The sequence below is a fragment of the Bombina bombina genome, chromosome 9 (assembly GCF_027579735.1).
Source record: "Bombina bombina isolate aBomBom1 chromosome 9, aBomBom1.pri, whole genome shotgun sequence".
NCBI classification, from domain to species: Eukaryota; Metazoa; Chordata; class Amphibia; order Anura; family Bombinatoridae; genus Bombina; species Bombina bombina.
Window position 1 is genome coordinate 85856178 of NC_069507.1, and position 18226 is coordinate 85874403.

Here is an 18226-nt window from a genome sequence, read left to right on the forward strand (position 1 = left end):
GTGGGAAGGGTGGAAATACATAAGCCATCCTGAAGTTCCAAGGTGCTGTCAAAGCATCTATCAGAACCGCTCCCGGATCCCTGGATCTGGATCCGTAGCGAGGAAGTTTGGCGTTCTGGCGAGACGCCATGAGATCTATCTCTGGTTTGCCCCAACGTTGAAGTATTTGGGCAAAGACCTCCGGATGAAGTTCCCACTCCCCCGGATGAAGAGTCTGGCGACTCAAGAAATCCGCCTCCCAGTTCTCCACTCCCGGGATGTGGATTGCTGACAGGTGGCAAGAGTGAGACTCTGCCCAGCGAAATATCTTTGATACCTCTATCATTGCTAGGGAGCTTCTTGTCCCTCCTTGATGGTTGATGTAAGCTACAGTCGTGATGTTGTCCGACTGAAACCTGATGAACCCCCGAGTCTTTAACTGGGGCCAAGATAGAAGGGCATTGAGAACTGCTCTCAATTCCAGAATGTTTATTGGCAGGAGACTTTCCTCCTGACTCCATTGTCCCTGAGCCTTCAGAGAATTCCAGACAGCGCCCCAACCTAGAAGGCTGGCGTCTGTTGTTACAATTGTCCAGTCCGGCCTGCTGAACGGCATCCCCCTGGACAGATGTGGCCGAGAAAGCCACCATAGAAGAGAGTTTCTGGTCTCTTGATCCAGATTCAGAGTGGGGGACAAATCTGAGTAATCCCCATTCCACTGACTCAGCATGCACAATTGCAGCGGTCTGAGATGTAGGCGTGCAAAGGGAACTATGTCCATTGCTGCTACCATTAAGCCGATCACCTCCATGCATTGAGCTACTGACGGGAGTTGAATGGAATGAAGGACACGGCATGCATTTAGAAGCTTTGTTAATCTGTCTTCTGTCAGATAAATCCTCATTTCTACAGAATCTATAAGAGTCCCCAAGAATGGAACTCTTGTGAGAGGAAAGAGAGAACTCTTCTTTTCGTTTACTTTCCATCCATGCGACCTTAGAAATGCCAGAACTAACTCTGTATGAGACTTGGCAGTTTGAAAGCTTGAAGCTTGTATCAGAATGTCGTCTAGGTACGGAGCTACCGAAATTCCTCGCGGTCTTAGTACCGCCAGAAGGGCACCCAGAACCTTTGTAAAGATTCTTGGAGCCGTAGCCAATCCGAATGGAAGGGCTACAAACTGGTAATGCCTGTTTAAGAAGGCAAACCTTAGATACCGGTAATGATCTTTGTGGATCGGTATGTGAAGGTAAGCATCCTTTAAATCCACTGTGGTCATGTACTGACCCTCTTGGATCATGGGTAAGATTGTCCGAATAGTTTCCATTTTGAACGATGGAACTCTTAGGAATTTGTTTAGGATCTTTAAATCCAAGATTGGCCTGAAAGTTCCCTCTTTTTTGGGAACCACAAACAGGTTTGAGTAAAACCCTTGTCCTTGTTCCGACCGCGGAACCGGATGGATCACTCCCATTAATAATAGATCTTGTACACAGCGTAGAAACGCGTCCTTTATTTGGTTTGTTGACAACCTTGACAGATGAAATCTCCCTTTTGGGGGAGAGAATTTGAAGTCTAGAAGGTATCCCTGAGATATGATCTCTAGCGCCCAGGGATCCTGGACATCTCTTGCCCAAGCCTGGGCGAAGAGAGAGAGAGTCTGCCCCCCACTAGATCCGGTCCCGGATCGGGGGCCCTCGGTTCATGCTGTCTTTGAGGCAGCAGCAGGTTTACTGGCCTGCTTGCCCTTGTTCCAGGACTGGTTAGGCTTCCAGCCTTGTCTGTAACGAGCAACAGTTCCTCCCTGTTTTGGTGCAGTGGAGGTTGGCGCTGCTCCTGCTTTGAAATTCCGAAAGGGACGAAAATTAGACTGTCTAGCCTTAGCTTTGGCTTTGTCTTGAGGTAGAGCGTGGCCCTTACCTCCTGTAATGTCAGCAATAATTTCTTTCAAACCGGGCCCAAATAAAGTTTGCCCCTTGAAAGGTATATTAAGTAATTTGGACTTAGAAGTTACATCAGCCGACCAGGATTTTAGCCACAGCGCCCTGCGTGCCTGAATGGCGAATCCTGAATTCTTAGCCGTAAGTTTGGTTAAATGTACTACGGCCTCCGAAATGAATGAATTAGCTAGTTTAAGGACTCTAAGCCTGTCCGTAATGTCGTCCAGCGTAGCTGAACTAAGGTTCTCTTCTAGAGACTCAATCCAAAATGCTGCCGCAGCCGTGATCGGCGCGATGCATGCAAGGGGTTGTAATATAAAACCTTGTTGAACAAACATTTTCTTAAGGTAACCCTCTAATTTTTTATCCATAGGATCTGAAAAAGCACAGCTATCCTCCACCGGGATAGTGGTACGCTTAGCTAAAGTAGAAACTGCTCCCTCCACCTTAGGGACCGTTTGCCATAAGTCCCGTGTGGTGGCGTCTATTGGAAACATCTTTCTAAATATTGGAGGGGGTGAGAACGGCACACCGGGTCTGTCCCACTCCTTAGTAACAATTTCAGTTAATCTCTTAGGTATAGGAAAAACGTCAGTACTCGCCGGTACCGCAAAGTATTTATCCAACCTACACATTTTCTCTGGTATTGCAACAGCGTTACAATCGTTGAGAGCTGCTAAGACCTCCCCTAGTAATACACGGAGGTTTTCCAATTTAAACTTAAAATTTGAAATATCTGAATCCAATCTGTTTGGATCAGAACCGTCACCTACAGAATGAAGCTCTCCGTCCTCATGCTCTGCAAGCTGTGACGCAGTATCAGACATGGCCCTAGAATTATCAGCGCACTCTGTTCTCACCCCAGAGTGATCACGCTTGCCTCTTAGTTCTGGTAATTTAGCCAAAACTTCAGTCATAACAGTAGCCATATCTTGTAATGTTATCTGTAATGGCTGCCCAGATGTACTAGGCGCCATAATATCACGCACCTCCCGGGCGGGAGATGCAGGTACTGACACGTGAGGCGAGTTAGTCGGCATAACTCTCCCCTCGCTGTTTGGTGAAATTTGTTCAATTTGTACAGATTGGCTTTTATTTAAGGTAGCATCAATACAGCTAGTACATAAATTTCTATTGGGCTCCACCTTGGCATTGGAACAAATGACACAGGTATCTTCCTCTGAATCAGACATGTTTAACACACTAGCAATAAACATGCAACTCGGTTACAATTTTATTTAATAAAAGCGTACTGTGCCTCAAAAGCACTAAACGATTAAATGACAGTTGAAATAATGAACTGAAAAACAGTTATAGCATCACTCTTAACAAACAACACAACTTTTTAGTAAAGGTTTGTTCCCATTAGTAAAATAACACTAATTAAATTTTAAACATAAAAATTACAGAGCAACGTTTTAAATCACAGTCACTATTAAATCTCACAGCTCTGCTGAGAGAATCTACTTCCCTTCAAAGAAGTTTGAAGACCCCTGAGTTCTGTCAGAGATGAACCGGATCATGCAGAAAATATAAGTGTAACTGACTGAAAATTTTTTGATGCGTAGCAAAGAGCGCCAAAAAACGGCCCCTCCCCCTCACACACAGCAGTGAGAGAGAAACGAAACTGTCATAATCAAAACAAGCAAACTGCCAAGTGGAAAAATAATGCCCAAATATTTATTCACTCAGTACCTCAGAAATGCAAACGATTCTACATTCCAGCAAAAACGTTTAACATGAATTAAATACCTATTAAAAGGTTTAATGTACTTTTACAGAGTAATTCCGGTGAAATACCATCCCCAGAATACTGAAGTGTAGAGTATACATACATGTCATTATATCGGTATAGCAGGATTTTCTCATCAATTCCATTCAGAAAATAAAAACTGCTACATACCTCAATGCAGATTCAACTGCCCGCTGTCCCCTGATCTGAAGCTTTTACCTCCCTCAGATGGCCGAGAAACAGCAATATGATCTTAACTACTCCGGTTAAAATCATAATAAAAAACTCTGGTAGATTCTTCTTCAAACTCTGCCAGAGAAGTAATAACACGCTCCGGTGCTATTGTAAAATAACAAACTTTTGATTGAAGTTATAAAAACTAAGTATAATCACCATAGTCCTCTCACACCTCCTATCTAGTCTTTGGGTGCAAGAGAATGACTGGAGGTGACGTAGAGGGGAGGAGCTATATAGCAACTCTGCTGGGTGAATCCTCTTGCACTTCCTGTAGGGGAGCAGATAATATCCCAGAAGTAATGATGACCCGTGGACTGATCACACATAACAGAAGAAATACCCAGATAAAATGATTCCTCAAGGCTAAATATGTGTTAATAATGAATCGATTTAGCCCAGAAAAAGTCTACAGTCTTAATAAGCCCTTTTTGAAGCCCTTATTTACGATCGTAATAAACATGGCTTACCGGATCCCATAGGGAAAATGACAGCTTCCAGCATTACATCGTCTTGTTAGAATGTGTCATACCTCAAGCAGCAAGAGACTGCTCACTGTTCCCCCAACTGAAGTTAATTGCTCTCAACAGTCCTGTGTGGAACAGACATGGATTTTAGTGACGGTTGCTAAAATCATTTTCCTCATACAAACAGAAATCTTCATCTCTTTTCTGTTTCTGAGTAAATAGTACATACCAGCACTATTTTAAAATAACAAACTCTTGATTGAATAATAAAAACTACAGTTAAACACTAAAAAACTCTAAGCCATCTCCGTGGAGATGTTGCCTGTACAACGGCAAAGAGAATGACTGGGGTAGGCGGAGCCTAGGAGGGATCATGTGACCAGCTTTGCTGGGCTCTTTGCCATTTCCTGTTGGGGAAGAGAATATCCCACAAGTAAGGATGACGCCGTGGACCGGACACACCTATGTTGGAGAAAATAATAATAATAATCGATCAGAAGAGATTGAGAAGCTTTCTTTAGGAATCAGTTTGTTTATATAATTACTTTAATTAGACAGCAGTTCAAAGAAATAAAATATACATTGTGCAAATTATGCATGCTATTAAGAACAATATACTCTTGTTTTACGTTTTTATACTATTTAAAACTCACTGCTAGAAGCTCAGGTCTTTATGACAAACTATAATGCAATTTGACAAGTACATTAATCTGAACATGAAAAGGTGCAAGAAATAGTATTTTTGGTTTTATAAAACAAATATCTTTAAAAAATATTTTCTGAAATGAATTAATCTTATATATATATATATATATACACACACACACGTACATACATATATACAGACATATATATATACAAATATACACACACATACACACACACACACACATACATACACACACACACACACATACATACACACACACATATACATACATACTACTTACTATAGTTGGAATCAATGACGCATTAGACAATAGTTGCTTGATTATCCTGTATCTGTCATAAAGAGGCTTCATAAGACTTCTTTCTTGCTTTGTAACCTAAAAAAAAAATTTAAAAAAAAATTGTGTACTTAAAAGACCACTAAATGCAGTAGTAATTAACAAGTGCATAATATAACGACAATGCAATAACACCTACTCTAAATTTCAAATAAGCAGTAGATTCTTTTCTGACAAATTAATTTTTTCTCACATTTGTATCACGTGACAGACACCAGCCAATAACAGGCTAGTATACGTATACCCTGTAAGTTTTTGCACATGCTCAGTAGGATCTTGTTCCACAGAAAGTGTGATTATAAAAAGACTGCAAAATCTGATAATTGAAATAAATTGGAAAGTGTCTTCAAACTGCTTCTCTGTTTGAATAATAAAAGTTTATTTTGACTTGAGTGTCAATTTAAAAAAAAAAAAAAAAACAGAATTTATGCTTACCTGATAAATTACTTTCTCTTACAGGTGTATTCAGTCCACGGATTCATCCTTACTTGTGGGATATTCTCAATCCCTACAGGAAGTGGCAAAGAGAGCACACAGCAAAGCTGTCCATATAGCTCCCCTCAGGCTCCGCCCCCCCAGTCATTCGACCGACGGTTAGGAGAAAAAGGAGAACCATAGGGTGCAGTGGTGACTGTAGTTATTGTAAATTAAATTTGAACCTGACTTAAATATCAGGGCGGGCCGTGGACTGAATACACCTGTAAGAGAAAGTAATTTATCAGGTAAGCATAAATTCTGTTTTCTCTTACTTGGTGTATTCAGTCCACGGATTCATCCTTACTTGTGGGCTACCAATACCAAAGCAATAGGACATGGATGAAGGGAGGGAACAAGTCAGGTAACCTAAACGGAAGGCACCACTGCTTGCAAAACTTTTCTCCCAAAAATAGCCTCCGCAGAAGCAAAAGTATCGAATTTATAAAATTTGGTGAATGTATGCAGAGAAGACCAAGTCGCTGCCTTACAAATCTGTTCAACAGAAGCCTCATTCTTGAAAGCCCATGTGGAAGCCACAGCTCTGGTGGAATGAGCTGTAATTCGTTCCGGAGGCTGCTTACCAGCAGTCTCATAAGCCAATCGGATTATGCTTTTCAGCCAGAATGACAGAGAGGTAGCAGTCGCTTTCTGACCTCTCCTCTTACCCCTGGGATGTGAATTGCAGATAGATGGCAGGAGTGATCCTCCGCCCATTTGATGATCTTGGTTACTTCCTTCATCGCTAGGGAACTCTTTGTTCCTCCCTGATGATTGATGTACGCCACAGTCGTGATGTTGTCCAACTGAAACCTGTTGAATTTGGCCTCTGCTAGTTGAGGCCACGCTTGGAGCGTATTGAATATCGCTCTCAGCTCCAAAATGTTTATCGGGAGAAGAGATTCTTCCCGAGACCATAGTCCCTGAGCCTTCAGGGAGTTCCAAACCGCACCCCAGCCTACCAGACTGGCATCGGTCGTGACAATGATCCACTCCGGTCTGTGGAAACTCATTCCCTGAGACAGGTAAACTTGAGACAACCACCAGAGAAGAGAGTCTCTGGTTCTTTGATCCATTTGAATTTGAGGAGACAAATCTGAACTCTTGATTTAAGAAATAAAAACTACAAATCTAACACCACATACTCTTTACCCTCCCGTGGAGATGCTACTTGTTAGAGCGGCAAAGAGAATGACTGGGGGGGGCGGAGCCTGAGGGGAGCTATATGGACAGCTTTGCTGTGTGCTCTCTTTGCCACTTCCTGTAGGGATTGAGAATATCCCACAAGTAAGGATGAATCCGTGGACTGAATACACCAAGTAAAAGAAAGAATGTTTTCTCTTATATTTATTTTTAGATCAATTATAACATAGGAATGCACTTTTAGCAGTATGCTGCATATAAATAAGGGTGAAATACCTTCTAGCTAAATGTGAACTAAAATTAACAGATGCTTTCAATGCTGCAGTTTAATGTCAGAAATTAAGGGCACTGAAACAATAGAGCAGCTTTTAAAACAAATATTTGAGAGCACCTTTGAAAATAGTGATAAGTACAGACAGATCCTTTATTTGCATTTTAAAATGACACTGCAACAATCCTGATCTATATGGTTTTAGCACAGATTTAATCAATGAAACCCACAGTATATATATTTTTAAGGGATATTATACTATAAAATTAGCTTTCTCTTATTGTGTTCCAAAAATGTCTTGTTCTACCTACTGCAAAGTATTAAATGTATGGGAAATTGCTCCTTCACATTTATTTTTGTATTAGATGGTTTTACTCATTAAAACCATCACATGTTGTTCTAAAGGACATGAAACATTTCAGTGAGATAAAACACAGTAAGATACTAAATTGTGGTGCAAATCTGTCAGAGGTTCTACACCTCACCTTCTAACAATGAATATCACACTCCACTTCTGCTGTATACTTGGACTGTGTTGTCCGGAAGGACACGGCCCTAACAATGGGTTGCTCTTGCAAGTAAAGCAGACCTGATAATGTTATCTAAGGTAGGTATTGAAATGCCAATTATGGTGGGGGTGAATGAGCACAACCAGCTATTTTACAAAATCTCTCTCCTCCTCCTATACCCCACTGGGAGATTAATCAGTGCTATTTACATAACATTTTCCCCTTTACATAACTTTTCTACAGAGAAAATGCTTGTTACTCATATTTTCAGAATATGTGGGGATACAGCAGGCAAAAGAAGGTATTTCAAATAACAAAATAAATGTACAGGGAGTGCAGAATTATTAGGCAAATGAGTATTTTGACCACATCATCCTCTTTATGCATGTTGTCTTACTCCAAGCTGTATAGGCTCGAAAGCCTACTACCAATTAAGCATATTAGGTGATGTGCATCTCTGTAATGAGAAGGGGTGTGGTCTAATGACATCAACACCCTATATCAGGTGTGCATAATTATTAGGCAACTTCCTTTCCTTTGGCAAAATGGGTCAAAAGAAGGACTTGACAGGCTCAGAAAAGTAAAAAATAGTGAGATATTTTGCAGAGGGATGCAGCACTCTTAAAATTGCAAAGCTTCTGAAGCGTGATCATCGAACAATAAAGCGTTTCATTCAAAATAGTCAACAGGGTCGCAAGAAGCGTGTGGAAAAACCAAGGCGCAAAATAACTGCCCATGAACTGAGAAAAGTCAAGCGTGCAGCTGCCAAGATGCCACTTGCCACCAGTTTGGCCATATTTCAGAGCTGCAACATCACTGGAGTGCCCAAAAGCACAAGGTGTGCAATACTCAGAGACATGGCCAAGGTAAGAAAGGCTGAAAGACGACCACCACTGAACAAGACACACAAGCTGAAACGTCAAGACTGGGCCAAGAAATATCTCAAGACTGATTTTTCTAAGGTTTTATGGACTGATGAAATGAGAGTGAGTCTTGATGGGCCAGATGGATGGGCCCGTGGCTGGATTGGTAAAGGGCAGAGAGCTCCAGTCCGACTCAGACGCCAGCAAGGTGGAGGTGGAGTACTGGTTTGGGCTGGTATCATCAAAGATGAGCTTGTGGGGCCTTTTCGGGTTGAGGATGGAGTCCCAGTCCTACTGCCAGTTTCTGGAAGACACCTTCTTCAAGCAGTGGTACAGGAAGAAGTCTGCATCCTTCAAGAAAAACATGATTTTCATGCAGGACAATGCTCCATCACACGCGTCCAAGTACTCCACAGCGTGGCTGGCAAGAAAGGGTATAAAAGAAGAAAATCTAATGACATGGCCTCCTTGTTCACCTGATCTGAACCCCATTGAGAACCTGTGGTCCATCATCAAATGTGAGATTTACAAGGATGGAAAACAGTACACCTCTCTGAACAGTGTCTGGGAGGCTGTGGTTGCTGCTGCACGCAATGTTGATGGTGAACAGATCAAAACACTGACAGAATCCATGGATGGCAGGCTTTTGAGTGTCCTTGCAAAGAAAGGTGGCTATATTGGTCACTGATTTGTTTTTGTTTTGTTTTTGAATGTCAGAAATGTATATTTGTGAATGTTGAGATGTTATATTGGTTTCACTGGTAAAAATAAATAATTGAAATGGGTATATATTTGTTTTTTGTTAAGTTGCCTAATAATTATGCACAGTAATAGTCACCTGCACACACAGATATCCCCCTAAAATAGCTATAACTAAAAACAAACTAAAAACTACTTCCAAAACTATTCAGCTTTGATATTAATGAGTTTTTTGGGTTCATTGAGAACATGGTTGTTCAATAATAAAATTAATCATCAAAAATACAACTTGCCTAATAATTCTGCACTCCCTGTAAAGAAGCTGCTTGCAATCAATTTAATACACTCCAGCAGGTAAAATGGACCATTGGGAACACATTAAAGATGAGAACTATGTCCCTTTAAAGGGACAGTCAACACCAGAATTGTTGTTGTTTAAAAAGAAAGATAATCCCTTTATTACCCATTCCCCAGTTTTGCATAACCAACACAGTTATAGTAATACACGTTTTACCTCTGTAATTATCTTGTATCTAAGCTTCTGCTGACTGCCCCCTTATTTCAGTTCTTTGACAGACATGCAGTTTAGCCAATACAATACAGTGCTCACTCCTAGTTTACTTTACGTGCATGAGCTCAATGTTATCTATATGAAACATGTGAACTAATGCCCTCTAGTGGTCAAAATGTATTCAGATTAGAGGCAGTCTTCAAAGTCTAAGAAATTAGCATATGAACCTCCTAGGTTTAGCTTTCAACTAAGAATACCAAGAGAACAAAGCAAAATTGGTGATAAAAGTAAATTGGGAAGTTATTTAAAATTGCATGCCCTATTTAAATCATAAAAACAAATTTTGGACTTGACTGTCCCTTTAACTGAGAATTATATAGGAAATGCTTATCTTTTCAGATGTAATATAATCTACTCCAGCTGCATCACAAGAATTAGTGTATAAAACATATTTAAGGCAAAGGGTGATTTTAAAAACATGTATTATTAAAGGATCTTTCTGCATCCAATAGTCAACATCTTGAAAAAGCTAAATTCTGAACTGAAAGGAACATTTAAGTCATTTTTTATTTTTATTTATGCATTGGAGAATATGCATCACTACATATGTGCATTCAAAATACATGCTTTAAAAATATTTAAACCTGTAATTTTGTTATTAAAGTCTCATTTTCAGTCCCAGGACACACCCCTTAAAAAGCCTTGTGAATGCTATTTATCTTACTTCATTAAATGGGACAGTCTACTCCAGAATTGTTATCAGTGCTGACTCATAAATAACTCACAGGTTGAGCACAATGTTATCTTTATGACACGCATGAACTAACACCGTCTAGCTGTAAAAAAACTGACAAAATGCACTGAGATAAGAGGCGGCCGTCAAGGGCTTAGAAATGAGCATATGAGCCCACCTAGGTTTAGCTTTCCACAAAGAATACCAATAGAACAAAGCAAATTTGATGATAAAAGTAAACCGGAAAGTTGTTTAAAATTGCGTGCCCTATCTGAATCCTAAAAGTTTAGTTTTGACTAGACTGTCCCTTTAATTACGGACAATTAGCGAGTCATCTGCATCAGAAATGTCATAGGATCAGAGGGTTTAGTGCAGTTGAAGGTGATCAATGGTGTCAAAGGCTGTAGACAGATTGAGAAGGACAGACAAAGAGAAAGGACCATGTACGGATAATAAGATTCTTCTGCACTGATCAATGCAACATCTAGAGCTACACATAATGCGCTTCCATATATCGGACTTATGTGCAATAGTATATCAACTACTTGTCATAAGTAGCAACATTGGGGAGACTATGGAGGTAAATGCTAATATACAAGAACACATCATTCACACAACAAGACTACTCCCTTCTTGGCTTCAAGTCAGTAGGGATGGCCGATTGTGGTGAAAGTTAAATGTCCTTGGTAGAACAAATAGTTCAGTGGACAATCAAATGTTGACAAGTATAGAAAGCCATTAAAATTTGGTAATCGGATGTTATTTCTGGTTTTCAAATGTTACTTTTGTTTTCGAATGCTGATAATCAGATCGAATGTATGACCACATTCAAAAATTCAAATGTAACAATAAAAAAATACTATTCAGAACTTCAATAGATCATGTGGTAGGGAATTTATTAAATTGATACATAATAGATGCAAAAATATCGATCCAAATTTTTTCTAATTCGGATATTGCATTATTAGAATATTACATTTAAAGATATAATTAGAAATACTATTACATTAAACAAATGTTAGAATTTTGTAAACGCATTCAAAATTAGAAGCGAATGAATGTGTTAAAATTAGTTTCATTTTTCGAATGTTGCATTATTCACAAAGAAGTGCATTTTAATTGTGAACAAAAATGCTTAAAAGGGACATTAAACACTTTGAGATGGTAATATAAAATGATAAACTGTATATATATATATATAAAAAATGTGCAATATACTTTCATTATTAATTTTGTCCTCTTTCTTGTAATTCCATTCTGAAATTGTGAGCTTTTCAGTTCCTGTTAAAAATGGAAGTGCAGAACACTGATATATGCCACACAGCCATTGGCTGCACACTCTAGTGGACTATTTATAACTGTCTCTAATTGGCCGCAGCAAAAAAGGTAACCTAAGTTTCAACATGGCAACTCCCATTGTTTTATAGACACTAAAACTATACACTTATTTTGTCAATGATTAAACATGTAATGAAACTTTAAAAAATACATCTACATGTTATTCTCAGACTAATCTTTTCTTTGAATGCATCATTCTATCTATCATTTAGTTTGTGATTAATGTCCCTTTAAGTTTATACCAGACTGCACACAATACTTACTGGGCGTCCGTGAATACTCTCAAAGTACAGAAGGCATTTCTGAAGACTGATTTTTTCCAGATTCATTTGCTTTTTTGTCATATCCTATTTAAAAAAGTTATTTATGATGTTAGGATGGGATTTAAGGGAACAACTACATTTAGATAGCTTAAAGAATTATTTCCACCTTAACATGTTTCCAATTATTAGTTTCAGAATTTTAAAAGTATGGCAAAAAATGCATTTAGGTTTATCTTTCTATGTGAAAACAGAATTTATGTTTACCTGATAAATTACTTTCTCCAACGGTGTGTCCGGTCCACGGCGTCATCCTTACTTGTGGGATATTCTCTTCCCCAACAGGAAATGGCAAAGAGCCCAGCAAAGCTGGTCACATGATCCCTCCTAGGCTCCGCCTACCCCAGTCATTCGACCGACGTTAAGGAGGAATATTTGCATAGGAGAAACCATATGGTACCGTGGTGACTGTAGTTAAAGAAAATAAATTATCAGACCTGATTAAAAAAACCAGGGCGGGCCGTGGACCGGACACACCGTTGGAGAAAGTAATTTATCAGGTAAACATAAATTCTGTTTTCTCCAACATAGGTGTGTCCGGTCCACGGCGTCATCCTTACTTGTGGGAACCAATACCAAAGCTTTAGGACACGGATGAAGGGAGGGAGCAAATCAGGTCACCTAAATGGAAGGCACCACGGTTTGCAAAACCTTTCTCCCAAAAATAGCCTCAGAAGAAGCAAAAGTATCAAACTTGTAAAATTTGGTAAAAGTGTGCAGTGAAGACCAAGTCGCTGCCCTACATATCTGATCAACAGAAGCCTCGTTCTTGAAGGCCCATGTGGAAGCCACAGCCCTAGTGGAATGAGCTGTGATTCTTTCGGGAGGCTGCCGTCCGGCAGTCTCGTAAGCCAATCTGATGATGCTTTTAATCCAAAAAGAGAGAGAGGTAGAAGTTGCTTTTTGACCTCTCCTTTTACCGGAATAAACAACAAACAAGGAAGATGTTTGTCTAAAATCCTTTGTAGCATCTAAATAGAATTTTAGAGCGCGAACAACATCCAAATTGTGCAACAAACGTTCCTTCTTTGAAACTGGTTTCGGACACAGAGAAGGTACGATAATCTCCTGGTTAATGTTTTTGTTAGAAACAACTTTTGGAAGAAAACCAGGTTTAGTACGTAAAACCACCTTATCTGCATGGAACACCAGATAAGGAGGAGAACACTGCAGAGCAGATAATTCTGAAACTCTTCTAGCAGAAGAGATTGCAACTAAAAACAAAACTTTCCAAGATAATAACTTAATATCAACGGAATGTAAGGGTTCAAACGGAACCCCCTGAAGAACTGAAAGAACTAAATTGAGACTCCAAGGAGGAGTCAAAGGTTTGTAAACAGGCTTAATTCTAACCAGAGCCTGAACAAAGGCTTGAACATCTGGCACAGCTGCCAGCTTTTTGTGAAGTAACACAGACAAGGCAGAAATCTGTCCCTTCAGGGAACTTGCAGATAATCCTTTTTCCAATCCTTCTTGAAGGAAGGATAGAATCTTAGGAATCTTAACCTTGTCCCAAGGGAATCCTTTAGATTCACACCAACAGATATATTTTTTCCAAATTTTGTGGTAAATCTTTCTAGTTACAGGCTTTCTGGCCTGAACAAGAGTATCGATAACAGAATCTGAGAACCCTCGCTTCGATAAGATCAAGCGTTCAATCTCCAAGCAGTCAGCTGGAGTGAAACCAGGTTCGGATGTTCGAACGGACCCTGAACAAGAAGGTCTCGTCTCAAAGGTAGCTTCCAAGGTGGAGCCGATGACATATTCACCAGATCTGCATACCAAGTCCTGCGTGGCCACGCAGGAGCTATCAAGATCACCGACGCCCTCTCCTGATAGATCCTGGCTACCAGCCTGGGGATGAGAGGAAACGGCGGGAACACATAAGCTAGTTTGAAGGTCCAAGGTGCTACTAGTGCATCCACTAGAGCCGCCTTGGGATCCCTGGATCTGGACCCGTAGCAAGGAACTTTGAAGTTCTGACGAGAGGCCATCAGATCCATGTCTGGAATGCCCCACAGCTGAGTGACTTGGGCAAAGATTTCCGGATGGAGTTCCCACTCCCCCGGATGCAATGTCTGACGACTCAGAAAATCCGCTTCCCAATTTTCCACTCCTGGGATGTGGATAGCGGACAGGTGGCAGGAGCGAGACTCCGCCCATAGAATGATTTTGGTCACTTCTTCCATCGCTAGGGAACTCCTTGTTCCCCCCTGATGGTTGATGTACGCAACAGTTGTCATGTTGTCTGATTGAAACCGTATGAACTTGGCCCTCGCTAGCTGAGGCCAAGCCTTGAGAGCATTGAATATCGCTCTCAGTTCCAGAATATTTATCGGTAGAAGAGATTCTTCCCGAGACCAAAGACCCTGAGCTTTCAGGGATCCCCAGACCGCGCCCCAGCCCATCAGACTGGCGTCGGTCGTGACAATGACCCACTCTGGTCTGCGGAATGTCATCCCTTGTGACAGGTTGTCCAGGGACAGCCACCAACGGAGTGAGTCTCTGGTCCTCTGATTTACTTGTATCTTCGGAGACAAGTCTGTATAATCCCCATTCCACTGACTGAGCATGCACAGTTGTAATGGTCTTAGATGAATGCGCGCAAAAGGAACTATGTCCATTGCCGCTACCATCAACCCGATCACTTCCATGCACTGAGCTATGGAAGGAAGAGGAACGGAATGAAGTATCCGACAAGAGTCTAGAAGTTTTGTTTTTCTGGCCTCTGTCAGAAATATCCTCATTTCTAAGGAGTCTATTATTGTTCCCAAGAAGGGAACCCTTGTTGACGGAGATAGAGAACTCTTTTCCACGTTCACTTTCCATCCGTGAGATCTGAGAAAGGCCAGGACTATGTCCGTGTGAGCCTTTGCTTGAGGAAGGGACGACGCTTGAATCAGAATGTCGTCCAAGTAAGGTACTACAGCAATGCCCCTTGGTCTTAGCACAGCTAGAAGGGACCCTAGTACCTTTGTGAAAATCCTTGGAGCAGTGGCTAATCCGAAAGGAAGCGCCACAAACTGGTAATGCTTGTCCAGGAATGCGAACCTTAGGAACCGATGATGTTCCTTGTGGATAGGAATATGTAGATACGCATCCTTTAAATCCACCGTGGTCATGAATTGACCTTCCTGGATGGAAGGAAGAATAGTTCGAATGGTTTCCATCTTGAACGATGGAACCTTGAGAAACTTGTTTAAGATCTTGAGATCTAAGATTGGTCTGAACGTTCCCTCTTTTTTGGGAACTATGAACAGATTGGAGTAGAACCCCATCCCTTGTTCTCTTAATGGAACAGGATGAATCACTCCCATTTTTAACAGGTCTTCTACACAACGTAAGAATGCCTGTCTTTTTATGTGGTCTGAAGACAACTGAGACCTGTGGAACCTCCCCCTTGGGGGAAGCCCCTTGAATTCCAGAAGATAACCTTGGGAGACTATTTCTAGCGCCCAAGGATCCAGAACATCTCTTGCCCAAGCCTGAGCGAAGAGAGAGAGTCTGCCCCCCACCAGATCCGGTCCCGGATCGGGGGCCAACATTTCATGCTGTCTTGGTAGCAGTGGCAGGTTTCTTGGCCTGCTTTCCCTTGTTCCAGCCTTGCATTGGTCTCCAAGCTGGCTTGGCTTGAGAAGTATTACCCTCTTGCTTAGAGGACGTAGCACTTTGGGCTGGTCCGTTTCTACGAAAGGGACGAAAATTAGGTTTATTTTTTGCCTTGAAAGGCCGGTCCTGAGGAAGGGCGTGGCCCTTACCCCCAGTGATATCAGAGATAATCTCTTTCAAGTCAGGGCCAAACAGCGTTTTCCCCTTGAAAGGAATGTTAAGTAGCTTGTTCTTGGAAGACGCATCAGCCGACCAAGATTTCAACCAAAGCGCTCTGCGCGCCACAATAGCAAACCCAGAATTCTTAGCCGCTAACCTAGCCAATTGCAAAGTGGCGTCTAGGGTAAAAGAATTAGCCAATTTGAGAGCATTGATTCTGTCCATAATCTCCTCATAAGGAGGAGAATCACTATCGACCGCCTTTATCAGCTCATCGAACCAGAAACATGCGGCTGTAGCGACAGGGACAACGCATGAAATTGGTTGTAGAAGGTAACCCTGCTGAACAAACATCTTTTTAAGCAAACCTTCTAATTTTTTATCCATAGGATCTTTGAAAGCACAACTATCCTCTATGGGTATAGTGGTGCGTTTGTTTAAAGTGGAAACCGCTCCCTCGACCTTGGGGACTGTCTGCCATAAGTCCTTTCTGGGGTCGACCATAGGAAACAATTTTTTAAATATGGGGGGAGGGACGAAAGGAATACCGGGCCTTTCCCATTCTTTATTAACAATGTCCGCCACCCGCTTGGGTATAGGAAAAGCTTCTGGGAGCCCCGGCACCTCTAGGAACCTGTCCATTTTACATAGTTTCTCTGGGATGACCAACTTGTCACAATCATCCAGAGTGGATAATACCTCCTTAAGCAGAATGCGGAGATGTTCCAACTTAAATTTAAATGTAATCACATCAGGTTCAGCTTGTTGAGAAATGTTCCCTGAATCAGTAATTTCTCCCTCAGACAAAACCTCCCTGGCCCCATCAGACTGGGTTAGGGGCCCTTCAGAAACATTATTATCAGCGTCGTCATGCTCTTCAGTATCTAAAACAGAGCAGTCGCGCTTACGCTGATAAGTGTTCATTTTGGCTAAAATGTTTTTGACAGAATTATCCATTACAGCCGTTAATTGTTGCATAGTAAGGAGTATTGGCGCGCTAGATGTACTAGGGGCCTCCTGAGTGGGCAAGACTCGTGTAGACGAAGGAGGGAATGATGCAGTACCATGCTTACTCCCCTCACTTGAGGAATCATCTTGGGCATCATTGTCATTGTCACATAAATCACATTTATTTAAATGAATAGGAATTCTGGCTTCCCCACATTCAGAACACAGTCTATCTGGTAGTTCAGACATGTTAAACAGGCATAAACTTGATAACAAAGTACAAAAAACGTTTTAAAATAAAACCGTTACTGTCACTTTAAATTTTAAACTGAACACACTTTATTACTGCAATTGCGAAAAAACATGAAGGAATTGTTCAAAATTCACCAAATTTTCACCACAGTGTCTTAAAGCCTTAAAAGTATTGCACACCAAATTTGGAAGCTTTAACCCTTAAAATAACGGAACCGGAGCCGTTTTGAACTTTAACCCCTTTACAGTCCCTGGTATCTGCTTTGCTGAGACCCAACCAAGCCCAAAGGGGAATACGATACCAAATGACGCCTTCAGAAAGTCTTTTCTAAGTATCAGAGCTCCTCTCACATGCGACTGCATGCCATGCCTCTCAAAAACAAGTGCGCAACACCGGCGCGAAAATGAGGCTCTGCCTATGCTTTGGGAAAGTCCCTAAAGAATAAGGTGTCTAAAACAGTGCCTGCCGATATTATTATATCAAAATACCCAAATAAAATGATTCCTCAAGGCTAAATATGTGTTAATAATGAATCGATTTAGCCCAGAAAAAGTCTACAGTCTTAATAAGCCCTTGTGAAGCCCTTATTTACGATCGTAATAAACATGGCTTACCGGATCCCATAGGGAAAATGACAGCTTCCAGCATTACATCGTCTTGTTAGAATGTGTCATACCTCAAGCAGCAAGAGACTGCTCACTGTTCCCCCAACTGAAGTTAATTGCTCTCAACAGTCCTGTGTGGAACAGCCATGGATTTTAGTGACGGTTGCTAAAATCATATTCCTCATACAAACAGAAATCTTCATCTCTTTTCTGTTTCTGAGTAAATAGTACATACCAGCACTATTTCAAAATAACAAACTCTTGATTGAATAATAAAAACTACAGTTAAACACTAAAAAACTCTAAGCCATCTCCGTGGAGATGTTGCCTGTACAACGGCAAAGAGAATGACTGGGGTAGGCGGAGCCTAGGAGGGATCATGTGACCAGCTTTGCTGGGCTCTTTGCCATTTCCTTTTGGGGAAGAGAATAT

General features: G+C 41.1%; 1 protein-coding gene across 2 annotated transcripts in view; it reads right to left on the minus strand.

Annotated features, from left to right (window-relative positions):
• FAM13C (family with sequence similarity 13 member C) overlaps window positions 1-18226 on the minus strand; it is a 564754-nt gene that overhangs the window by 92417 nt on the left and 454111 nt on the right. The window contains exons 11-12 of one of the 2 annotated variants that reach the window (XM_053692239.1): window positions 12164-12247; window positions 5303-5398 (exon numbers count right to left, since the gene is read on the minus strand). In XM_053692239.1, coding sequence (XP_053548214.1) covers window positions 5303-5398; window positions 12164-12247 — 180 coding nt within the window. The remainder of the gene's footprint in view (window positions 1-5302; window positions 5399-12163; window positions 12248-18226) is intronic. The other variant, XM_053692240.1, reaches the window with a different exon arrangement.